The 27,476-nt window shown below is 38.1% G+C and overlaps 1 protein-coding gene across 1 annotated transcript in view; it reads right to left on the minus strand.

Annotated features, from left to right (window-relative positions):
* The window catches only part of Arhgap15 (Rho GTPase activating protein 15), a 606,047-nt gene that overhangs the window by 176,210 nt on the left and 402,361 nt on the right, over window positions 1-27,476 (minus strand). Inside the window, exon 11 of the mRNA XM_075985303.1 lies at window positions 22,618-22,695. Within this exon, the coding sequence (XP_075841418.1) occupies window positions 22,618-22,695 (78 nt within the window). The remainder of the gene's footprint in view (window positions 1-22,617; window positions 22,696-27,476) is intronic.

The following is a 27,476-nucleotide window of genomic DNA, read 5'->3' on the forward strand; positions in this document are numbered from 1 at the left end:
TGTCCAATAGACCTGTGAACTCTCAGTATCTTTATCAGCATTGAAAACAGAAGAATGTCAAACTATTCTAGTGGCAAAAAAATGAAGCACAAATATGGAGGTGTTTACAAGAAATTTCAAAATTAAACAGAGATAAATTGGGTCTACTTAGAATTAAGGACTTCCTCTGCCAGAAACTTTGGCCTAACTGTATTTGTCTGTTTAATTTTTTTTTTTGGAATGTTGACTTAGGTTTTGAGAATAAAACGTGTGACTTTGCTCATTTCAATTCACCCCAAGTGCTTCACTGAATTATTGTTTGAATTGAATCAGCTTCTACAGATCTGTGGTGTGTGTTACATGATCCAATTTCCAACCTTCTATTCATCCAGATTATATTGCCGCAACATTGCTATCCTCCTAGAGTTTAATGTTTGCCAGCATGCTTTGTGTGAGCAATTGCACAGTACAGGTGCTCCAGCGTCATGGGGGACTTGACACCTGCTGATTCTCCAGCCAGTCCTGCATATGTGTAGGCAGCTCTGCTCAGGCTGCTCTGGGTTTTTACACTTGGGGCTTTTTCAATGTCTGATGTCAACAAAGTGTGTCTCTAATAGATAAAAATATGTGGACAACAGTTCTTTTCTTGTTTCCTATTCTTTTTTTTTAAAAAAAACTTGACTAGCTAGTGAATATAAATCAAAATATTTAAACTTTTGGAGGAGGTAAAATGCATAAAATTAGTAGTAGATGTTTAACTATAAAGTAGTAAACATTATTTTGGAGTAATCAGTTTAATCTACCTATCTCTCTCTTTATCTATCTATCTATCTATCTATCTATCTATCTATCTATCTATCTATCTACCTACCTACCTACCTATCTACCTATATCACCTATCTATCTCTCACTTTGGAAAACTCCCATTTATTAAGAATTATTTTGATAAAAGTATATCTAGTTTGCCTTTGCTCACACAAAATCCTCCAGGCTGCTGGAGGATTTAATCTTCACAGTTAAGTCATCTCAGACAAAATCCCGTGACAGAATATACATTAACTTGCAATTCAGAAGCCTTGGACTACTCAGCACATTCCATGAAGCAAATCCATGCTGGATACCTTTCTGACCCTTTCCCTCCTCACTAGTTGTCTGTGTGAATGCAGAAATCATGAATAAGTTGATTTTCTGTAAGAGTAGTTGTTTGTGAAAGTTTGTGAAACCACTACTGTAGACAAACAAATTAAACAAATGACAAAAAGCCTGATTCTCCTCTAGTGGAAGAACCATTGCTTCTGTCCGAGTAATACAGCCTGGTGGAACAATTTTAAATAAATAGGAAACATATGGGCTGGGTTTTTAATTATTTTAGAAGAAGACAATTATGGTGAACTGGTGTTGGTACATGACGTTTATGTCACTCACTACTCAATCCCTGTCATGCTGGGTCAGCATTCTCTTTTCGTTTTCCTTTTCAGCTTTTTGAGACAGGGTTTCTCTGTGTAGACTTGGCAATCCTGGAACTCATTTTCTAGACAAGGCTAGCCTCGAACTCACAGAGATCCACTTGTTACTGCCTGTAATTCTATAATTGAAAGTGTGTGCCACCAACTATCTGGCTCATCCTCTTTTCTTAAAACATCCCAGTGCTCATGTGGCCCTCAGCAAGATCATGAGGATGGGTGAGCTCAAAATGGGACCAGCAAAGAAATGACCTTCCTGTTGTTATAGAACCAGCACACACTCATATGTGCATTAGCACCCCATCTTCCGTCTTCCTTTCTACATGAGTAACCCCCATTCAATGAAGAGAGAGTTGGGGCTCAAGTCTATCCAGTTCTTAACAGAAGGAGAGGAAAACAAGACTTACCTTTGGCTAAAAAAACTGCCTAATTGATATTAAGGATGAAAAAATATATAGTATTGTTCCTTCATGACTCATAGGTAAATTGGCATATCTTTTATCCTGTATGGGTTTAAATGAAGTATTTGGTCAAAGAGCTAAACCTTAGGCACACGTGGAACTGTTTTCCACAAAGTATATAAAATTGTTTGATACATGTAGAAAAGAGTTTGATATATAGAAAATAGTCTCCATGTTTCCCTATTTGCTCACCTCTCCAACCCGAATACGCTTTTCTATATTGTCAGTTTGACTAACTCATGGGTTGCCACTATGCGTTTAGACAATGCTTGTAAAAGAAGAAAAGTCATGGGTTTTGCTCTGCTGCCTCTTCCTTCTGTTAAGGATCTCTTGCAGAAAGTCAGTTGGGGCAGTATTTACCGAAGGCCCTCCTCATTGGGACACTGAGTGAGTCGAAGAATTCTAATAATCAAAGGCACAGGGCCTGCATCTAGTTTGGAAATGAAACCATGGGCAATTTTCAAAAGTGGTGCCCTCAATTTTTGATGAACTGTCACACAAACAGGAATTACCACAATTCAAAAATCACATCGACCAGTAGACAGAGACCAGCATCTGTGGGTGATTTCTTCTACCCCAGTCCCCTCAAATTTCCTCCCTGCCCTCCTAATAAAAACACACCCTGTTGCCTCATGCTTCCAATTTAGTACGATCATGCCTCTTACTGGCCGTTGTCTTGCAGGACACCATCTGTCGAGTGCAGAGACACAAGGTATGGGGATTTGAAATGTAATGTCTTATAATGGAAAAGACGTGCATGTCTTATATCACATCCAATATTAAACTCAAAATGAGACTGCTCAGCATGCAGAAAGAAATCTCGTAAACACTAGAAATAAAGGAAAACGAAATGACACTTATCATTTTTCAGTCTCTAGATGGAATGTCTTCAGGAAAAGAAACCGCCCCGTTCCTTCCTCTTAAATCCCCTCCCACCGATGAAATGACTGCGAGAGAAGCTGTAATTCTGGGAAGCCTTTCCAGAGTTGTCTTTGGAGAATTGAAGTTTTGTGCTGCTTGAGAATCTGAGAATGTGAAGCCAGGGCACAACACACCATTTCTGTAGTTGGGGCAACTTGCTCCCTGGATAGCTTGGATTCTTTTTAATTTGTTCTTTGTATTTATTTTTCACAATGGCTCATAAAAAGTCCACTTACTTATCACATATCTGCCCAGAGTCCTCTGCCAGGTAGTGAGGTAGAGCTGAGAAGCCGCATTCTCCCTTTAGGAATTCAGGGTTTTGAAAGGAGAAGAAGGAAGCAGGCAAGGATAAGTAAATGACTCTATGGTGCTTAGTTCTCTGACCAGAGCTCAGATGAAATCTGGGAAGACTAGAAAAGCAAGCAAGCAATAACTTGTATGTGGCAGACTCAAGACTCATGTTGGAGAAGAGATGGCATTTTAGCCTGATTTGAAAGGCTGAAAAATAAATTTGTCGGTGTTTGCAGGGTTCTGTGTAGAACTGTATCCCAGGATGGACCGGAGCATGGCCTCCAGTGTGCACTGGACAAGAAGAGAAAGCTGCAGGTTTGATAAAATGAGAATTTTCAAGTGAATTTTCCGGGTATCATGGCTTCCCCACAGTTCCAGCGTTTGGGAATAGAGATCACTTAGTTCCTGTATCTTTTCCTTTTTGTGAAACTAATAATCAGTCAATGGTCCTAGAAAATGGGCTCTATTCAAGAATCCCTGTATTTGGACCTACTTACTAACTCCATACACTGTCAAGTTCTTTGTCTCACTATTCCCAATACTTTCACCTGAAGATGGGAATGATAATGGCACCTGCTTGGCAGGGTTATTTTGATGATCAGGTATACACTGCTGATCTAAACTTAGCACGGTTCGGATCTGTAAGTCCTCAGTAGACGTTAGTCATTATAACTACGTTATTGTATTTTGAGTAGACTGTAATTTGAGTGTAATTATGCGCTATCAACGAGGATCACAGTGTAGAGCAAGCTTATTGATTTCTTCCTATCATACTGACATTCATTTTAGGCATGCAAAACTTCATGCCAGCTGTGGATTGAAAATAGCTGGGTGTTGTATGCGTCTGGAGACCATGGTGATCTCCAGAGAAATTCACTAACTTGTAGGCAACCTTTTGGTTAAATTTTGTCTTTTTTATTTACTCTGCTGAAATGGGTTGATCTCTGACAGAACTGACTTATTGAATAATCACCCAAAACAACTTCTTTCACCTCGTCACCCAGTAGTCCCCTAATTAAATCACAGCTAAATTCATAAGGAGCAGACACAAACCGAGTGGATTTTTCTTCTAACTTTATGATATTCCACAGGCCTCATCTGATCATGTGTTAATATCATTGGAAATTCAGGTAGAGTTAGAAATCAAGACATTTTGACATCTATAGTGTTGTTTTTAAAATAGGAACAATGTTATATTATTAATAGTATAGAAAAAGTTCTTTGTGGGAAAGGGTAAAAAAAAAACCCTCAGATTTCATTCTTGCTCACAAGTGTACCATCAACATTTTTATTAATAAGGAACTTAAGCCCTGACTTCTTCATATTGCCCTCCCTAGATGAAAATGTGGCTGCTTTAAAGTAGTCTGGAATACCGTTGGAAGATTACCATGAAAATGGGTATAGGTCGGAGCGCTCGTTTTACTCTTTCTGATCTGGTTCTGGTTATGACAAAGGGGTGCCTCTCAGTGAATGCTGGTTGTCACTAAGAACACAATCAATGCCCATGGAGCAAAGAACATCACATCGACCTATGTAAACACTGAGGATGCTCAGCTGTCCACCACATGCGAAATACTGATGATATTTCCTGATGTTTTCTAAAGTAAAGAAAGCTGGTTGCTCAAATTCATATAGATCTATATCTGCCCAAGATTGTCCCCATAAGCGTGAGATAACTGTGTGTTTCATCTGAAAATCCTGTGTTTGTTTTATAGTTCCATACAATAAAAAATAGTAATTACATTATATCTTCTGACTTACCCATCTTTGAGAAGTTGATACACTTAGATGACTACTCTCACATTTTAAATGTTCTCTCAAACATTTAAATATGCAATTTTGCCTAATTACACAATGCATTCTACTTGAATACAAAATCATAATACAACTTTGGCATCATCGTCATCTTCTACTATTCGCTTTATTATGCTGTAGCATTTTGAGTATTTCTGATCAAACAGTATAAATGAGACAAGTTTCGCATGCTGGGCCTCTTAAAACCCACTTTAAAGAGATTTACTATCAATGCACATTTTTCTGTTCAGCTAGAAAAATAAGAACTTTGTAGTGTGTATTATAAAATGTTAAATATTAATACTATTTAAAGTTAATGGTATGCCAAAGAAAATGGCTAATAATATATTATACAATTAAATGCTTATCATATTAGCTCATCTATTAACAAAATAAAATAGATTCAAACAGGAGAACTCTGATTTGTGGTTTTTAAGCAAGGGTTGCCCATGTGTAAAAGCTAAATTATTTATTCAATTTTTAAACAGTTGGATACATCAGTTTGCAATTATTTGCACTATATTTGAATGCTTTGTCATGAGTCCCTGATATAACGAAAAGAGCAACCAGTTTTTCCTTCTTTTATGAAGGCTCATTTTTTTTTCTAAACAAATCTCAGGACCAATCAACCAAAACATTGACCAAAAACTGGTGCTTATTTATGTCCCGGTTATCACAGGGTTGTAAGGAGAGTCAGCACTTACCCAGGGTCTCAGTACTAATGCTGAATTGCTGGACTGTCTCTGTTAACCATATTTTCAACTACACAATTCTACATTATTATTCGGATTCCTCAACATGTACCAGTTCTGTTCAATGCTAAGTGTCTCCTATTTCAAGTTCTCAGTTGTAATTCTCTGTATTTTGTGCTATTGATGTTCATATGCCATCGTATGCTTGGTAGAAATGGTGATTGCTTAAAAGACTGGAAAGCAGGTGGATTTTTTTCTCCTAAAACACTTCAAATATTCCATAATAATAGATGAGTCAGGACACGGGAGGGTCCATACTTGAGTGTCTGACCAAGTTAGCCATTGTAACTTAGACATAATTATCCCTTTTCTGAAAAAAAAATCAATACAGAAAGGTACAAGTATATCAAATCTGAAGCAAATTTACTGCATCTTTAAAATTTTTCCAAAACCTGAAAAATTTGTTTGACAAGTTTTAAGCATTTGATAAACTGCTTGCACTTAAAAGAGTTGCCTCAGGGGTGCCTCGTGTCTTGTTTGTCAATCCCTCCTGTGTGGTATCATCTACAATCAATCCCTCCTATGTGGTACTCATCCACAAACTGTGAAAGATCAGCTGTGGAGAAACATCTTGTTGCTAGGATACTGCATTTTTCTGGGTAAACACCACGCCTTCCATCCCACGAATGTGCCTAGATGGGCCGGGACCTCAGTCTCTAGGTGTGGACCTTGGTACCTCAGTAAAGGACATCAACTTAGTCATAGCGGTTGATTCCAGGGTTGACTAAGGACCCTATTTGGGTAATATAGTCAAGTGTTTAGGGGAAAGAGATTATGGGTGGACTAGAAACAGGGAGTTTGACTCAGACCTGCAGTTGGTCATTTTTCCATCATGTAAAATTGAGAACAGACCCAATGTGGAGATGAGAAGAGGTGAGAGACAGAGTTAACATTTGAATGATGCTTTTCAAACTGGAGGTTAGTTGTACTTAAAGTTGGTCATTTTCCTTAATTTTTCAGGTAATAAACAAAAGCATATTCTTTTTCATTTTGGCTTAAGCTGATATTAGCTTTGCGTTCCATGAAATATTCTAAATAATCATATGTACATCTATTTACTACTTTGCCTCTCTCATAGTGCTGATGTTTTAGCTTTAGAATTTTTGGAGATTGGAAGACGTGGTACATACATTAAAAAGTCAATATTTCTTTTTATTCCCCATTGGCATTAATTATTTTTAGGCTAAGAGAGTATTGAAAGTAATGGTTGTCGCACAAAGTCCATCAGCTTATATCCAAAGTAAGTGAGGATAATGTGTAAAACGAACTTCTCGAAGACTGTGGTTTGAGATATTTTTCCCTATCACAGATGACTTTTAAAAATTCTCCCCTTTAGAAAGTTTAGTTCTAGTGCTAGTTTGAGGCGAACTTTACCGACAGAAAAATAATGTTGGTGATTATCAGCCAAAGTCATTAAGGGACAGGAAATTTTTTTCCTATGGAAAATTATTTTGAAAATTTTTATGCCGATGAGAATGAACTAAATATGTGATTTGCATAATGAATGGGACTCGACCAAAATAGTCTAGTTATATACCTAATGCCAAAGATGAATTCTGTTAGTGGGTAAAGCAGACTTGGCTCTGGTGCAATGGTGAAGTAAGATATGACTTCCTCTTCCAACTCCTTGCTAAAATCAAGGCTTTTTATTTTCCCCCTAAAGTTCTCAGTACTCCTGAATTCTTCATTCTTTGCCACAAGACCTTTACCTCTTCTGACTCTTCCAAAACACCTCTTGTTTCTTGTCTTCCCCTGACGGTTTCCTGTCACGTGCTGTCCTGACTGATATGAAGACATGGGTCCTTGCTTCCACAAGGAGTAAGCTCCGCACAGCAACTGACAGGGAAGAGTTGGTTTTTATTAACTTAGCGCTGCAGTGCAGGAATAGAAACTATGGACCATAGACGTTGTGCCTCTCTAGAACTTGTTTCTCTTTAAAAAGGCAATGTCCGTGCCGTGAGTAAGTCACAAAAGTCCTCCTCACTTACTTATGACAGCACTGCAGTATCCTTAACACAACTTCCTAATCGGTCACAATAAACACATCTTTGCTATAAAAGGCGAAAGCATTTGCCCTTTTTACTTGAGCAAACTAAGCGGAGTTCTAATTGTGTTAGGCACAATGGAACAGGTGGGGATCATGTCGAAGAAAAAGCCGTTTGGTGGCTCAGAGCACCCACCTACTCGGCCATCAGTTTAGTCCGCCAGCATTTTAAACGAAGTTAAATAGAGATAGATTTGGGTGTTACCGAACAGTGCTTTATATAATGTCACTTGAATATGGATGTGCTCAGTGACCTAAGTGAGTTTTTAATCCCACCTCCTCCAGTTTAAATTATCTATAAAAATAATTCAGGGCCTTTCTTTGTCAGAATAACACACTCCATCTAGTGAAGGCTAAATCATCTATTTTAGTCTTGGCTTCCTTTTCCTTTCCTCTTGCCCCCCAAATAAAACTATTCATATGGAAAGCAAATCCCAAGCACCATTAGAACAGCATCATCTCTTATTTACTTCACAAAACAGAATACAATATGGGTCGCTGTGAAATACAAATGAACTGTAATCCTCATCAGGTTTGGAAATAATGGATTCAGGCTAACATTTCCAGAAGAAATATGAAGGCAGTATTCTAAATTTCCTATTCTTTCCCAAATGAGTTTGCACAAAATGTGTCGCTAAGAAGAGTAATGTGCCCATCACATAGTGAAATTTCCCACTTGCAAAATGAAAATGAAAAGTCTGCATTTCTGGATGGCATATTTAAACACATGCACCATGCTGTTCGTACAGTAGGGAAAAGAATGCTCCCCCTACCGGAGCATAAAAAGCCTCATCTCTTTCCTGCACCCCGTGGCTCCCTCATATACAGGAAGGCACAGAAACAAATAGTCTTCCCCGTTCTCAGCATCTTGATTCTCTTAGCAAACATTACATTTTCTTCATTTCAGTTAATGAAAGGACGGCTGGACACTTCGTTATTGACCATCTCAGCTCTGTCTGGTTGAAATGGACATGGAAAGCACTTGGGCCCAAACACATTTTTACCCAAGACAAATGGTTGTAAAACCCGCAGCTCAAAGGAGAAATTCCAAGATGAAATAAAAGTAATATTTGCAGGATATTTGTATGTATATATAGCATGGTTTTCACCCCACTCAGGGAACAAAACACCAGCATGTGAGGATTCTGACTAAAGAAGTCAAAATAAACGGGTCACATGTAGAATTGAAGAAAGGACTCTGTGACACGTGGGTTGCTATTAATGGTTGGAAATTCTCGCTTGCTGGTAAATCTCAGAGGCGTAGCCGAACTAAAAATATGTGTGGTTTTATTAGAGAGCAAGGCATTCATATCAAAAAGTATTCTAATGAAACATTCAGAATTTCTAAGCTGTGATAGTTGAAATGATTCCTATCTACAGAAATAAAACAAAACAACAACCACCACCACAAAAGCCATTTAAAGAAAATTAAGAATTTCTATCAGTTCTAATAAGAGACAGCCATAGTTAAGGAGGGCAGTAAGCATGTTCTCGTAGTTCTTGACATAAAAAGACCATGCCCACTTGTCATAACTGGGAAGCTGGGAAGGTGACCATGGGAGAAAGCTTTCCACTGTAGCTCACCATTTTCAAGACAAGTTTCACACTTGCTTCCTCTTTCTCTTTGAAATTATGCCTAGGAATTAGGATGCATTCATGGTCAGCCAATAGGTTAGACGTTTCTAATTTTATTTTTCTCCACTGGATGAGATAGATGACAAGGTACAGTTCAAGTCAGGCATTTTGAATTCCTTGTAACTTAGAAAGCTCAGGAATAATTTGTAAGCCATGCTGATTAGATTCTCAGAAGGGTGGGGTCCCCTGTTCATCTATGTGGCTGCAAGGGTGGGCCTCAACCAAGGATACTCTTGACAGCTTTCTTGTTTCCTTCAATAGGTTTAAATGCAATCACTGTCAGATTCAGGTGGTTTTATTGTGGCCACAGTCTATAAAGCACCATGGTTACATTCTCTTCCATGCTTCTAAGCATCTTGAAGAAAGTAATATGTAATATAATCATTGACTAAAAAATAATCTAATTTCCCCTCTTTTCAATCTTAATGCTATTTGACAAAAAAAAAAATACGCGATTGAATTTTTTTCTTTTAAAAGAAGTGAGTGAAATGGATTCTGATCTATTCTGGATGGGATGCAAGGGATAAAGGTTTATCACTCGTTTTCAAGAATTAAAAGTGTGTTACCTTTTGTAAAGAAAGTATACCTCAAACCCACTGCACTAGGTATGCTAGAACTCATAACATTTCCAATTACTGTTTCAGAATTTATTGTGCACATATGGAAAATAATACTTGTTAAACAGAAAGGGGTTTGTGCCTTGTGCTGTCAATACTGTGAAGGATGGGGTGATTATAAAGCAAATTAACAATACTTTTAAATGTGCATTCACTTATCTTTCCAATTAAATCCTTGTTAAACAACCGCACAGACAGTAATGGCGCTTCTGCAAAGCACTGATCAAGACAGTTTTATTGTAATTTTTACTCTGTAACAATTAATCAAGTAGGCATTTTCTTCATTATTAAATTATTTAGTTAATAAATATTCTCAATAGGCTAACATATTTGGAGTTTCCGTGTTATTTTTGATTTTCCTACAGTGGAACATGTTTGGGGTCCTTCTATTCTCTGGCAGAGGGGCCGTTAAGGGATGCAATTTTTGCCGACTCCTTTTCTCTAGAAGAATAAACAAAGGAGAAAAAGTCCTTGAAACTTTAAACCATTTAAAAACCTGCTCAACCATCTTGCAAAGGATGGGAACACATTGCTTTTAGCAGATAAGAATGGAGTGGTTTTGCTTTAAGGCGCTTTTCTTTTGGAGTAAGCATGAAAATTTATATTTGGAAAGTTCATCAATAGTGGTGGTAGACTTTCATGCCAAGAAGCTAGACTGTAGCCAGCACTTCCCTTTGTCATCTATCCAAATGACCAATACTTGACTACTTTTTCTTCCACAAATCCACGGTGATGTAAGTGAAGAAACAAATAAAAAAGCATTTTTTAAAGAAGTTTCTACCTGCATCATTTGCAGGTGTGAACTCATCCAAGCAGGTACGTTCTGCTGAGTTTAAAGTGCCATAAAGATTCTCTTTGGCCTTTTGTCTTTTGGTTATAGCTTGTTGCATGTTAAGTTTTCAAGATGGAGGGATGTTTTTTAGACTACTAGATTAGCAGCAAAGGTAACGCTAGCAGAAATTACACTTTGACATAGAATTCAAGTGAGCTGTATTTATCCAGAAGTAAGAATCAATAGACACAAGAGACACGGGCTAGTCTGAGGACCAGAAACACAATTTCAGGAAAAATGGCTCTGGAAATGCTGTGATTTGAAGTGGGTTAATCTTATCTGTCAAAAATACCTTTCATGATGACCTAAAATCCTCACCGTTGACATGACTACATACTTCCTAGAAATAGGAAAGGGCATGACCTTTTTCATTCAGTCTGTTCTAGTTTCAATACTGTTGCTAAACAAATACCGTCAACCCTCCCACCCTCCAAAAAAACCAAACAAAAGACAAAACAAAACAAAAAGACAGAATTAGAGTCAAAAGGGTTTATTTTGCTTATAATTTCAGGTGACAGTTCATCACTGAGGGAAAACTTGAAGGCTTTCCTACTTACTTGTAGCATTACCTCATACCAAGGAACTGACTTCACAACCGAAGAAATGTGTGTGGGGGCTGGCTTACTGGCTAGAAAGTAGACATGCTTAGAAAGCTTTTTTATATTCAGTAGTGTCTGCCTAGGGAATGCTCCTGCCCACAGTCCTCTGGGTCCTCCTACATGAATAACAAGACAGTCACCTATGGTCTTGCTCTCAACTGAGACTCTCTTCCCACAGAATTGTAGGTTATGCAAGTTGATTTATAGTTCTAGCCAAAATAATCACCTTGGACACTTTGACAGACAGTTGGGAGTGGGAGGGATCTCTTTATGCTAATGTTGAGCAGTAGGTAAGGTAAACAGGACAGGTAAAAGAAATCTAAAACCTGAAACGTGTGGTATGAGGATGGGCAAAGGGAGCTCATTAAGATATATAGTCACGGCCTTGTCAGGGGCTCAGAATGTGGTAACTTGAAGCCCAGAAACCACACTCGATAACTTCCATGTTTTGGGAGGTGATTGATCCCAGTTTTAATCCAGATAGTTCTCTAGTGGAAATAGAAGGGCAAGCACTTTGGCAAGCAGAAACCAGGCAGCATACTTTTATGGAGAACTTACAATGAGCATGGAACATGATTGGTATAATGGGGATCACCCAGACAACTGTGAGAGAGATAGAGGGAATATAGAGCAGACCACATTCAGCACTGAGCCACAGTTGCAAAGCACTATGGGAATATACCAGTAGAAGTAATCACTTCCTGTGGAGATGTATCCCCAAAATCATAAGGCGAGTTTGTCTGTAGGCAAAACCTATGATGGCATACCTCTTGCTCAGAAGGACAGATATGCTGTTGCAATATAATAATATACACACTTGTAAACGCCAAAGGTAAAGAAAAACACACTTCTCACAGTCCAAGCACAGAGCCAGGAATGATCTAGCCTCTGACAGCATATGATAAAAAAAATAGGTGGGGATAATAGTAAGAAGGGGAGTGGTGCACTCAGGAAGAATGTAGCAGAAAAGGATGAAAACACACAAAAAGGAAGCAATCTGGACCAGAGTAAAAGAGAAGGTAGTAAACTGGTAGAAAAGACAGATGTCACCAATCCCTGCTGCTTTTTAAGGAGAAGAAAGGGCCGGAATTTTGCAGGTCCCCAGAGCCTGGATTTTTCTACTCTATTTCTATCTTCTTACACAGCAGATTGGAATGTTTATGGACATAGAGGTTCTATGACCTAGGGAATGTTACTTGTGCCATTTATTGATGGATTTCCAACATCCTACATAATGTCTTGCATTAGTCGGAACTCTTCAAGTGTGTGTCAAGGGGATGCTATAAACACCCAATTTCAGAGACCTCACCTCTCGGTTTTACCCAAATGTATTTGTTCTTGGACTCCTAACGTAGAGGAAAACTGAGTGACTTCCCTGTCACCCCTCCTCCGTGGTGCTCACTGACAATGAGAGCATAAAAGAGAATGGATTTTTATGTTGAAAGTGTCTCTATCATTCAGACCTTAGTCCATATCTTAGTTTGAGTCCTGCATCTTGCAAATTGTAAGCAAATCCTCGGATAGCTGACCCTGCCACTGTTTTCCATTTCTGAAACAGCTTTGAAGAGGAGAGTGCTTCTTTCTATAGCACACATTTGTCCGGAAATGTTACTAAAGGGTGTGGGGCACCTTGAAGAGAGACGATGTATAAATACACGTGGCTCGTTAAAGCTGTGATTACTAACAATGAGAATTTCCTGTGTGAAAACAAAAACAAGGCATTCAAAAATCGGGATGCCAGGGTTAGCTAACAGGAGCAATGCAATTCAATTGCTCTTGATTCAGCCGAGTCATCATTCCCAGCACGTGGCAGGTCAATATGGCAAGCCAGGATCTACTTCTGACACTCTATCTGATATGTTCAACTCTTAATGGCACACTGTGCTGATGGACAATCCGTTATCTCCCCTTGGTGTTAGTGAAGTTGCATAGGGCTATGGAATTATCCAATGTTTCTTTCTGTCCCTTGTTTATTTTCCTCACGAGGAACTAAATGCAAATTTAAAGGCCTCTGGGGAGAAAACAGAAACAGATGATGCTGTAGGACTTGCTCTTATGGTTGAGAAATAATAGAAATGAAACCTGTGAGCTCACTTGGTACCTGCGGGATGTAAAGTCGGTCTGTGTTAACAAATCATCGATTTGCTTAGTTTCTTTCGTAGGAACAAAATTTTATTTAGTGACCACAAAATAACAGGTGCCTTTCTCTGCTGAACGCCCACAGACGAATCAAGATTTTACCCCTGATGAACTCACAGGCAGAGAGAGACTTTACTGGAAAGACATTTCAATAGGCATTTCCCTTGTAAAAGAATAGTATTAGCTAGATACCAGGAAAATACGTTACAATAAGAAGAAGTAAGGTTTGACTCTTTGGTGTCCCAAAGAAGAAAACAAGTTTGGGTCTATGATGATAAATTGAATGTAATAATCTGATAACATACGCTTTATAGTGAGTTTCAAATGGATCATCTTGGGTCCTTGTTGTATATAGACTTGGCAGCCTGAGGAAGGCTCTTTAAACTTCTGACATATAGGTTTCTCATGTGAACAATGAGGGCTTGAGGTACATTTACCTTTGAGAACATGCCATCTAGTAGATTCTCAATTCAGGGTCGGCTGTCGTTGGCACTGGATTAATCCCGTTATGCTTTTTAGTATCATTCAATCTTTAGTTTTGTCAGAGAACCGTTAAGCAAGACATCTTTCCTTTTCATTCATCTCAGAGTGTACAGTATTGCAAAATGATTGCAGCAATGACACCTGTGAGCGATTTTCATCATGGCAGCGACATATATACTATATCAGTAGCATTGTAAAATTATACATTGATTCAGCTGATAAGTGGTAGTGAATACTATCAGTTAACAATCCAAGAGAAAAGTTTCCATGGGTTAGAAAACTGGTTAACTTTTTTTTGTGGTTAATGATCTATTTCTGCTTCTCCTAAATTTCTCACATTGTATACCTTATGGCTAGATAAATTGTATTTCCCTGGAAAGCCAAGACAGAGTTAGCCAGATATTGTGGTGGAGGAGGTTCCCAGATATGGCTATGAAGCCTCTTCTTTTCAAATATGTATTTGTAATACCAACCTGAGTTTAAATGAGAGTTTCTATGAGTGACTCCCAATTCTTTATTTTTGGAAAGTTCCATTATTTGATTCTTACAAAAGAAACTCATAGATGTCCCGAACAGCTACTTTTTCTTCCTGGGCATCACACCTTGTGTGTATCCTTCCTCCAGGATAGGAACAGCTACTTTCTTCTATCCAATAGAATGCAGTAAAAGAAATGGGACATGCATTTTATGATCTCATTACTCGTGTTTCTAGTTTCTGTGTCGTTATTAATCTTTCTCTTCCCTACTTCTCTGATGACTCAAGCTACCATTTTGTGCTTGGCCTACAGAACCGTCCATGCAGCCCCAGGCCTGTAGCCACTGACAAACTGAGGCCTTCGGGCCAACAACCCACCAGAAACTCAAACTTGCCAAAAACCATGTGAACCTGTCCCCAGGCAGACTGCCAGATGAGAATCCACTCCTGGCTAACACCTTGACTGCAGAGCACCCAGCGAAACTGTGCCCAGACTTCTGACTCACAGAAACTGTGAGGTAATCAATTTGCACTGGTTTAAGCAGCTGAACTGGCAGGGATCTTGTCAGAGAGCAGTACGTTTCTGTGATGGAGTCAGGATGGAGAGAAAGGATGCTGTGCGCGCAGCGTAACTGAAGCGGGAGGAGGCTTGGTCTGCTTTTCTAGCGAGCGTTTTAAGAGCTGCCTATTAATTCTCACGGTGGTGATGGCTTGTGATGATGATGAGACAGTTTATAAATCTCCTAGGGGGTTCTCGAGGGTTGGCAGTTAAATAACTCTCACTTAATTTCTGGATTTAGTAACCAAATGTCCATGGAAAACCCACACTGAATTCCGTTGTAAAATTTCCATAGACTCCGCCCACTCTCTGTATCACAAATTCATTGTAAAAGGAAACTAAATTTCTCTTTTATATCCAGGAGTTCCTAAGTCCAGGAATTTGACTAGTAATGTGATAAAACTTTTGATATCAAGCCACTCAAAAAATCTCATGTATTGGATTTCTCTTTCTAGGAAACAAATCTAATTACCATCAAAGAAAATTCCATCATGTAGATGACAGAACCATATTTGATTATTAATATTTAGTAATACAGTATTACTAATAAAACTAATACTCATCTGGCTAACTTCTTGTCATCATAGTTAAAGTAAACAGTAAGTATCAGTTGGCCGATTCAGTTTTTAATTTGCTCACTTTTTAAAATATTAATTTCCATTTTGGAAATGAAGAATATGAGATTCAAAGAGATCAGAACAGATCCTTTTAGACTTATAGAATAACTCAGAATTAAGATAAGAAGATCCTTGAATTCTTATCTTGTGTGCCTTTCCCACTTGACTGCCTCTGCCTTTAATTGCTTCAATTACAGCTTTAGGCCATTCCCCACCCCACACCCAGACAGGGTTTCTCTGTAGGTTTTTGAGCCTGTTCTGGAACTAACTCTTATAGACCAGGTTAACCTCGAACTCACAAAGATCTGCCTGCCTCTGCCTCCTGAGTGCTGGGATTAAAGGCGTGCACCACCACGGCCCGACTACCACTGCCTGACTTTTAGGTCGGTTTTTATCACCTGTTTTGTAGTGAGTTATATAATATAACCCACAATAAGCATATAATTTTGCTTTAAGTTTTGTGGCCAGAGTTTTTGTACATTAGAAATGGAAAGGACACCTAAGCTTGTGATCGGAATATAATATAAAATGTAATAACTAGAAATTACAGTTTATTTTGGCCTCTGTATTCAGAAATATGAAGAGTTTATTGTCTTGACATCTTTGTCAAGAGTTTGCACTGCTGCCTGATGGAGGAAGGTCATTGGTTAAAAAAATAAAGAAACTGCTTGGCTGGCCCTCATCGGTGGGAGGAGTAAACAGAGCAGAATGCTGGGAGGAAGAGGAAGTGAGCTCAGAGGCCATGTTCCCCTCTCCCAGGCAGACGCCATGAAGCAAGCTGCCAGGTCAGACACGCTGAATCTTTCCCGGTAAGACTGATGCTACACAGATTATTAGAGATGGGTTGATCGGGATATGAGAATTAGCCTGTAAGGGCTAGAGTTAATGGGCCAAGTAGTGTTTAAATGAATACAGTTTGTGCGTTGTTATTTTGGGGCATAAGCTAGTCAGACGGCTGGGAGCCGGGGGGACACAGCCCGCAGCTCCTACTACAGCTGCCAATGAGATTCCTTAAGCAACTAGCAAGCTATATGAGTTTCCCCATCAATAGCCTTCGAGCGCTCAGATTCAGTAGAGCTGAACAATGAGATCTAGGGAAGTTTTTAAAGTCCTGAACAATGTTAGGGTTTGCCCATCTTATGATCAAGTGATCTTTCTAGCTTTAAGGGAAAAATAAATCATTGTTAAAATAAAATCTCATCACATGGAACCCACAAAGGTGCACCTTAAAAAACATGGCACCCACGCCACTGCCACCATCACTACTACCACCAGCAGCAGCAGCAACAACAAAACAAAGAAACTCACCCTACTCAAAAAGGATAAAGCAAATAACACAGTTTGTTTTGTTAATGCTGCGGTTGCCAGTGAAAATGAAGTAGGCTTAAGGAAATACTCATTTTAAGAATAACAAGAGAGCAACATAAACTCACTTAATAGAAAAATGAATGGACTTGACACAAGGACTATTTTATAAGAACACGACTAGAAGTCTTAAAAGTCCTTTTCAAAATCCTTTTTACTTCCATCCAGTTGCTTATTTCCAGATGAAACCGCCAATTGTCCACATTCTTTCCCATTTTCCCTTTCCTTTATTCGATTTTGGTACTGCAAATGGTAGGGGATGCAGAGGAACAGCTACTAAGGCTTGTGCTTTGCTTTAAGGAGCATGACTGCAGAGAAGTAGTTTAGGTAGGATTGCTTTTCTGATGGTATATTTTCAGTGTGCTTGACCTATTATTAGCAAGTTTAAAGTAAGCAAAGGCATTCCTTTCAGCAAACATCTAGTATGTCTTATTGTGCCAATACAATCTTTGTGAATAAATATAGGGATAGTACAAGATTACAAATTAAAAAACTCTCTCCCCATAAAAACAACAAACAAACATGCGTGTGCATGTCCATAGAAGATTCTTAGCCATGTAGATTTCTGTAAGGCACATATTTTGATCACCCATAGTGAAAATGTGAGCATGTTGTCTTTTATCTGCATTTCTATCTCTGGAAATCAGTTCTAAAATCCTCCAATTCCAGGCAAACACTTGCAGGGGGAATCTGTTACCATGTATCAAGAAGCGCTGGTCCTGAAAAATCCCATCTTATCTCTCCACATAGCTTTATAGCTATCCTATTGGCTCAGGCTTTGGGGCAGCTTCAAATGTAGTATTTTGCAGAGAAGATGCCAACTTCTCCTGTCTCTTATAGAAAGAGTGAAACCAGAAGACATGTATGTAAGATTGGATTTGGGGCAATATGTGCAGACGACAGCTGAGACTGAGGGCTGATGCGAGGAAGTCTGGTGGGATTTCCAAGACCCACCGTCAAAAGTCCTTAAGACAGCCACGGAGCATCCTCTATGTTGAAGCCTGTCTTTTGCATACGTGCACCCATGTTGCAAAGCCACCAGGAGGTCACAGATCATGCAGAAGGATCAACACAATGACACGGGCTGATGACAGGTTGACATCTAGGGTCATGCACCAGTTTTCTTTGGGGATGCCCATATAGACCAGAAGAGTTGCATCAGCAAAATGTCACTGAAAGCTGTCACCAAATTCAACAGACAAGGCAGAGCACCACTCACTAATACACCAATAGCCTAAGAAGTCAAGAATCCGTAATGCCTTTCTGCAAGGCTGCAAAGTGCTTCTTGATCCAAACATAGAATCATAAACCCTACAGAGATTCGAGGCGCCAGGATTCCTCATTCCTGTGATGTTTTCCCAAACATCCCCATTCTTGAATAGTTTTAGCCAAACTGAATAGTAGAACCAATAACCAATGCTGAGAAGGAGAGTGAAAACAGGGACGTGCAAATGAACGCCCAGCCTGAAGAGACACTTCTCTATTTTTGCAAGAAGGATGTAATAAAGAATCAGTGCATGGGGGCGGTGTAGCTTCTTGGCAATAGTTAGCAGCACACACTCGAGTCCGAGACATCTGCGACCTAGTTCTAGCCCCATATCCTGGGACATTTGACAACTGAGCCTCAGTTTCCTCACTGAAAACAACAAGCTTATTCATTGTACCTAACTGCACTACAAGGTTGAAGAAAAGATTAAATATATATGTAGGGAATTCAGTTCACAGCCTGATACGGTAAGTTGTGAAAATGGTAGCTACCTATGCAATAAAATTATTATCAGCATTACTAATTTTAATTAGGAAATGTTTTTCAAAAGTGATCTCTTTGAATTTAACGTGTGTGTCATCTGATCTGGAAGTATAATAAGGGTATCTAATTCTTTCTGGTTTAGTGAGTCAAACAGAAAACCAAAACAAATTGAATCATTCAACTGGTGTATTTAGAATTGCTGATGATTATAGCATTCAAGAAAGTCAGCGAAACACAGAAATTGCAATTCAACTGTTCTTGAAAATCTCCAAAATCAGTTTTCATTTGTGTAGTCTAACGGTGGATAAGGCTTATTCATTTTTTAAAAAAAAATATATTTGGAACCTTTTTAAAAAGAGGCATCATGTAAGTTGAACACAGAGGGGATAAAAGATGCTAATGGAAGGAGAGGACACCAAATTCTTCGATGTCCTGTATGAAATTTTAAAATGAATGTATGATGCTTGCATAGCTCTGCATACTTTAATGGAAAATGCATGTCATCAGCATTTATTTCATCATTCATTCACACACACACAAGCATGTGTTACCCTCCTTGTTCCAAACACTAATTCAAATAATACGCCAATCATCAAATTTTGAGAAGGGATGATATATATATATATACATATATATATGTGTGTGTGTATAGTATATATACATTCATACATATACATGTGTATATATACATAAATATACATTTCATATATCTATATATATAGATATATGAAATTTTTAGGGTATTAAATTTTATATTTATGCTGGGCAGTGGTGGCGCACGCCTTTAATCCCAGCACTCGGGAGGCGGAGGCAGGCGGATCTCTGTGAGTTCGAGACCAGCCTGGTCTACAAGAGCTAGTTCCAGGACAGGCTCCAAAACCACAGAGAAACCCTGTCTCGAAAAACCAAATAAATAAATAAATTTTATATTTATGAGTGTTTTAGCTACATTTATGTGCATGTAAACTTCTGGTACCACACAAATCAGAAGAGGGTGCTGGATAACTCCAATAGTCTGAGCCTCTACAGGGGTGCTAGGAATTGACTCTAGGTCTTCTGGAAAAAAAACAAAACAAAACAAGTGCTCTAGACTGGTGACCATCTCTCTGTCTTCTCAATATGTAAGTTATGAGACTCCAGGACACCGAGTCAGCAGTATCAAAGGTCCCAGTGCCGCCTCATTTGTGTTGACTGTGTTCAATTCTCAGAGTGCTGTAAAACAGGACGACTGTTTGCTGACAGTTTATACCACCAGATACCAACTCAGGCCTCTGTCCAGCTTTATGTTGTCAACATTCACAGAAACATGAGCAGTTACAACGTCTCCGAGGATGCTCAAGTCTGGATTGTAAAAGATGAGATGGATAGATTTCGTATTTTCATTGCAGATTGTTTTTTTTTCTTTAACAAACTGCTGAGCATAATTTTTTAAAGGCAGGAAATACAGCTAGTGTTTGTTTCTAGCATGGCTTCTGTTTTGAGATTTCTTCTTTGTAGGAGAAATGTGTTGCCCAGCTGTCTAGAATCCCAGTCAGGATATGGTTTCAGCGTGAGCTATCTTACAAGAATGATTTTAGCTGCTTACAAACAGAATAAAAATGAGACTGAGCTATTTCATGCAAATTTTTATCCACAGAAGGACACTGTGGCTTAGACCAATGGGACTTACATGAAGTAATGTAAAGTTGAATTCTGAATTCTGTGTTTTGCCTAGCCAAATTAGTCAATATTCAGAGCCCCTAAAGATTCATAGAAAGAAGAATTATGGGACAACTAGTCAAAGAACTAGTCAACACACATAAGAGGTTTTCCACCTGAACTTATAGAGAAACAGTTTAATTTTTACCAGTTTTAATGCCTCTACCTGCAGCTTTCACAGGAACCAACATATAGAGGATGTACACATAACATCCCCCCAGACACACAGAAGCACACACACACATACGCACACAGAAGCATACACACTCATAGTTGCACAATACATAGGCAGCACAGATATACATACTTACTCCACAGTTATTAATACAGGGATGCCTCGAGACTAGCACTGGTTCATGAACAAGAGCATCAGCAAAACAGGCACACGTTGGGTATGGTGCACAACTGCCCATAAACCCCAGCTCCAAGAAGATCCAGTGCCTCTGGCTTCTGTGGGCATGAGCTCTCACGTTCACATGCCCACACAAACCACATAATTAATACAACAAAATTTATCTCTTTTAGAAACACAAGAAAGATTCAAATCCGAGCTCATACTGAGATTTGTGGAAGAGGCAGGTGTTCCAACCCCTTTATTCTATTTTTTTTTAAGGTCAAGACCTTCATGTTTTAATGCTTCTTGGTATAAAGCCCATGTGTACATTTGATTACATTCTCTCTAAAAATAAGACCAATGGGTCTTAGCAGAGATGAAATTTTAGAGAGTAGATATGAGTATCCTATTATAAATTCAGTTACCAAGCATGTGAAGAGCACATAGAAAAGATAGACACCCTAGTTGTCTGGTTATGAAATGTACAAACTACTTAAATATTACCCTGAGGTCATTTAGGCATCCTATTCTTCTTTTCCTAATGTTCTTAGTTTTATTTTTTTCATTAATAGACTTTCTAAGAGTAGCTTCAGGCTCTTAGAAAGGCTGACCAGCACATACAGTTAACAAGGGCTCCCTCACACCTCCCAGAGAGTCCCCTAGTGTTAGCACTTTGTATTAACAAAGTAACTTTGTCCCAACTAATGAGCTTGACATGTTATTGTTGACAGCTATCCCTGGTTTGTGCTAGCCTTTATTCTCTGTGTTGTCTATTTCATGGGTTCAGCTAATCTATAACAACATACACGCACAATGCTGATGTTACACAGAATTCTTTAACTGCTCTCTCATTCTGTGCTCACTCTACTTCTCTCTCAAATTCCTTGTTACCACTGATCTTTCCCTATCTGTACAGTTTTCCTGAAATGCTGTATAGTTTTCCGTGGGTAGCTTTTGGCCTTATCCATTCAGCAATACACATCTAAGGTTCTCCCAGGTCTACTCATGGCTCAATAGGTGGTTTCTATCCATCACAGTAATATTCCATTATATTAATTTACCACATATTTTAGTCCAATCATATTCTGAGACATACCTTATTACCTTCAAGTTTTTATTCATTCCTTTCAGGGCTGGACCAGGGTCTCATACATCATGCATGTGAGGCAGACATCTCACTCCTGAGCAACATCTTGACCCTATCTCCAAGCTTTTCCAATTAGGAATAAAGCTGTAAATATTTGTGTGTGGAATTTTGTGTGGAAACAACAGACATTACAGAGAGTCCGTATCTGCTGGTAAGGACCCAAAGAGGTGCGCCATTATGTTTTCTCTCAAGGGGTGTTAACCTTATCTTGTTTCTTGATTTGCATTTCATGAACAACATACACATCTTCCGTGTTTTCTTTTTTGAGCATTTGTGCTTTGGTTCTTATGTTTTCAATCATATGCCCATTGTTCCCTTCATCAACACATATCAGGAACCTCTTATAACCCAGTAACAGTTTTTCAAAGCTGAGCTTTTTTTCTTTAGTTTATTATTTATTCTGTTTTCTATTTTTTCATTTCTTTATTCTACACATTGTTGATTTCACATGAGCTATTAGTTTGTCTTTCTAGTCTATGTCTTTTCAGGTACCTGGTTATGATTTATTTTTCTGATAATTGTTCAATTATTCCTTAATTTCTGCATTTTGTGTGCTCCCCTCAAAACATTGGTTACTGACTGTCTGTTCATTGTGTACAGCTGCCTGAGCACAACTAGAGATGTGACTTCTGAAAAGTGTTTGAAGTAAAGAAATCACTTACCTTGGTTGACAATAAATTTTAACTTCTGTATTGTTGCCAGATTGCCACTAACTCGATATATTCCATCAACATCTAGGCCTGAAAACAAAATAGCATATTTCAAACCAGCACATAGAAGAACTGAGAATATAAACAAATAATGATGAAGTGTATTGTACATGATTTTTAATGCCCCTTCTCCACAGGGAAGACAAATTCCTATGACTTCAACTAAACAGTGCTCAAAATTTTAATCTCCCAATTTTTGCCATAAAGTTCTGAGACAATCGGAGTCAAATACAACTTTCATTAAAGCAAACACAAAAACCCATGCAATTGCATGGCATATTTAAGATGATTCTTAAGACAAGCAGAAAAAAGTTAGGAAGAAAAGAACGTGCATGTGTGTGTGTATGTGTCTGTGTGTGTGTGAATGTAACTTCCCTTATTGGAAAGATAAAATAATTAGACATGTATGAGTTGTTTTCCTCTCTCTTCTTTGTTTTCATTTTGTTGCTCTCCTTCTATCCCCCATCCTTCTCCTTCTCTCTCTCTTCATTCCCAACCATGCCCCATTTTGCATCTCTTGCAATCACTGTCACTTGGCATGTGTTAGTCTAATGTTTGAGCTACAGAGTAAACAGTCATTCAATGTATGACTAGTTTCTAGCATGTTCATATAATAAGATATTATATTATAAAAAGAAAATATGAAAATTCTGGCCTTATTGCTCTATGAGTTTCAGATCATTTCGGAACTGGTCATCAAAATATTGTAGGGAACTTTGGATAATCACTTGTTTGATTTTGGACATATTTGCTTATCGTATCTAGCCGTTTTAACAGCTAAGTCTCTAGGATTATTAATAAATGAGAAAAAATACAGAGATACTTATTTATGTACTATTATTCTCTCCAATAAATGTTGATGTTTTAATTTTTGTGTTAGGAGTATCATGTATCTAGGCTATCAGACAGATAAGTTTGGGTGAGATTACTGGCCAAGGGCATGGGCCATTATCCCAGCATCCTCTCCAAGGAGGTGGTGTCAAATCATTGTTAATCATGGGGATCCATGATAATAAGTGTTAAATAAGTTGAAAGAAATTCATTATATTTTGTAACAAAGACATTACAAAGATCTTTGATGACACGAAATGTCATTCCTCTGGTTTGCCATTTCTATACTTCTACACATTTTAAATTAGGACTTTTTGTGTTGTGCAAAACATTTCTTCATTAGCTTACAGTAGGATAATGCAATTTATGTCACAGGCATCGGTGACATAAGGCAGAGCAACTATTGCCAGTGCCCTGAACTCTTCTAAGTAATGAACTAAAGTAACTTGTGACAATAGCAACGGAGTAGAGTTGCTATTAGCAAATGTCTTAATTGTTATGGGTTGGGAGTTGCAGAGTAAGCTAATGAACAATACATTACTGTGATGCTTCCCCTTTCTGAGAAGTACAAACTTCTCAGAATACAGAAGAACTGGATGGAGTGAGACACCTATCTGTAAATAGAAAAACCACCCAAGACATAATTCATTTTATAAACATCAAACAATTTTTTCTTCCCAATGTGCAAACTACCTCTATTGTCTTAAAGGGACCTACTGTGTTTGCTCAAAGTAGAATGAGAAATTGACATATTGAATGTGAAAATCATAATTAACACTTTTCTTCTAATATATGATTCCTGTTTTCACTTCAGGATCCAGTTGTCCTTATACTTATGTGTTTAAGTCTGAATGAAAAAAGATTAATTTAGAATGATTTACTGACCAAATTTTAGCTAATATAACTAAATTTTCTTATTGCTTCATCAGAAAGTAGTTGGCATTTTGTCTTAATTTGAAAACTCTAAAACAATATGATTTATTTTAAAGGTTAGAATTTGTACATGGAGCCGGGCGTTGGTGGCACGCGCCTTTAATCCCAGCACTTGTGAGTTCAAGGCCAGCCTGGTCTACAAGAGCTAGTTCCAGGACAGGAACCAAAAGCTACGGAGAAACCCTGTCTCGAAAAATAAAAAAATAAATAAATAAAAAGAATTTGTACATGGTTGTGTACTCTTTTAAAAATGTTTCTTTTATGAAACATATAAACAACTGCAGATGATGATTATGAATTTTCTGCATTATTGGTGGTGCAGTAGTATCTATAGAACAAAGTTGAGGACAGCAAGTTGGGACAGCTTTGGAAGAGTTGGGATTCAGATATAGCCCAATGTCATTCAGACGAAGAGTGATATGCAGTTTCATCTTGTCTCCCAAAATAAAATTTAACCAAATGAAAAGTACCCTAATTATTCTATAGGTTACCAGTTATTTGAAAGGAATTCAGAGAAAAAATATTTTTAGGAAAAAAAATGTGAGTCTATGTTCTGTAAAGGAGGGTTTCAATTTATCTTTAAAAGAGTAAAAGATCTCAGTTAAAAGAATTATTAAAGAGGAAAAGTCAATCTGTATCTGGTAAAAATGAGTACACTGACTTTGTATTTATTTATTTGTTTGTTTGTTTGGCTGATTTATAAGAAGTCAAAGATATGTGAAACAAATTCCAAACAATAGGATATGAATCATAACTTTTTCCTTAGGCCTCATTTTGATATGAATCTTTTAAAAATACACTATAAAATCAAGTACATTTTTACTTTTTGTCTAACACTCATAATAGTATTTTAGGAGTATTTAGAGTGTCTATGTTGTCTTGTGCTGTAGACTGATATTCAACCGCGACAGTTCCTCAGAATCCCAAGTTTTGTTTTTCTCATGTGTAAGTTGAAGTTGCAACCAAAGAAACAATGGCCTTGGTCTTTTGAAAATTTCTGTAGAATTTTTTTTTAAATGTTCAATAATCAAAAACATTTGAAAGAATAGCATGGATTGGCTATGTTACAACTGGACAATATGAAAGTATGGCAGCGTTTAAAGAAAACAGCCTTATTCTACCTTAATAACCTATTTTCTTTTGGGACGTAGGCAGGGTGTGCTGCTGATGGAGATGGAGAGGGTAATTCAGACCTGAGCCGCTGCTGTGGTTGCGTGACTGAGTCATAGCTGAGAAACTGTCTTGTGGCTTCAGTTAGCAACCAGAAAGTAAGAGGGAGCCGAGTAAAGCGTTTAGTTGCAACATGAATCTACTGACACAGCTTCTCCGTCCTTTAGATGCAGAGATAGCAACATCATACATCTTGCAAATTATAATAATCTCGACCTTAGTGGCTCCCGCTCTGAGCAGGTTCTGCCCTGCCACTGCGATCATACGTTTTAAATTGCGTAAGTAGGGTGAAAATGGCCAAGTGTATACTAAAAAAGAGGGCAATGCATTTTTCAAAAAATAGTCTGGAACCTATCAGTGAGGTTTAGTAATTATAAATTATGTAGGTACCGTCTTGAAGCTGGTTAGGTCTCCCCTGAATGGCTGCAGAACGGCAAGCTTAAAATCCTGGGAGCATTATCTCAATTGCAGTTGTTCACGTGTCATTCCCTTTTTACTCCAAGAACTTTGAAAGTTGTGCCAAACCAAACCAATGTAAATTGGTGGCTTTGGACATCCTTTTCATGACCACATTATCCTTGTTGGATCGGGAACTGCTCATTTTGGAAATAAAGTCAGTCTTGGTATGAGTTTTAAATGAGTGGTGTCTTCAAGGTACCCACATTGTGCTTTGGTGGAGCTTGGACAAATTACTTTGAGAGTTACCTCTTTGCAGTAAATAACACGAGCGAAGGCTGACAGAGGTTTTTGCTTGCCCTGCTAGGAATACACTGGGAACATGAGGAGACCAAGACATTGCACTTTTGTTTTAAAAAACCAGACTGGAATGAACAGGATTACAAAGATTTCTCAGAAGAGAACCACATTCTCTGAAGTATCATTTGCTTACTCACCAGCTGACTTTTTATGTTTCAAAACAGCGTTTACCACTGGCAGAAATCCCTGGGTGTTGCCGTAGGGGATTTTAGAAACTTGTTCCTTTTTTTTTTTTTCTGAAGAAGAAGCTTAAGGTGGGATAGATGTAGTTCAGACACAGTGCTGGCAAGATGCTGAGAAGGAGGGACTGAATTTGTTTAGCTTTGTATTCCTTAATCATTCATTGACCATTTGCCAATTGTTGCTTATTGTATGTGTTGACTCAAAGTCGTGACATTCTATACGATGAATGTAGAGAATTGTGTATTCTGTAGGATATGACTGCAAAGAACTGTGCCTACTTATACTGTCTCATAATAATGTTTCCTCTGTTTTGTTGTCTTCACATGTGCGATTTCATCTGCTTTCTGTCTTCTTGGAATCTATTTGTGGTGTACTATTTGGCACTTTTTCTGTTGTGTGGGGAATTCTTGTCTTCTTCCCTTTGTCCCTCCCTCCCTTCCTCCTTCCCTCCCTCCCTTCCTCCCTCCCTCCCTCCCTCCCTCCTTCCCTCCCTCTCTTCATTCCTTCCTTTCTGGTTTTTTTTTTTTAACAAGTATATCCTTTTCATCTTCTTATTAGGATTTTTGAGAAAGAAAGTCAGATTTTTTTTGATGTGACTACCATCTTGAATTAGATGTTTGTATTGGTTTTCTAGTGACTGAATCTTTAATGATGAAAAAAATCTTCATTCAAATTCTGACATGTTGCTATGAGTGTTTTTACTGGTACATGGTATAAAAAGGATGGTTGATTACATTATGATTATTTGAATTTCTTGTTATGTTACTACGCTTTAATATTAAGAGATTATGCTGACTAAGGGTCCTATTTCAGTACATGTTTCATGACTTTTATTTTTTTGTATTCATGATTTTTATTATGTTATAGAAATGTTATTGTCTTTATATTTTTAATGTCCCCTAAAGACTTAGGGTTTTCACACTCACTTTTTTCATTAA

This window comes from Microtus pennsylvanicus, chromosome 9 (assembly GCF_037038515.1).
Source record: "Microtus pennsylvanicus isolate mMicPen1 chromosome 9, mMicPen1.hap1, whole genome shotgun sequence".
In the NCBI taxonomy this organism is placed as follows: Eukaryota; Metazoa; Chordata; class Mammalia; order Rodentia; family Cricetidae; genus Microtus; species Microtus pennsylvanicus.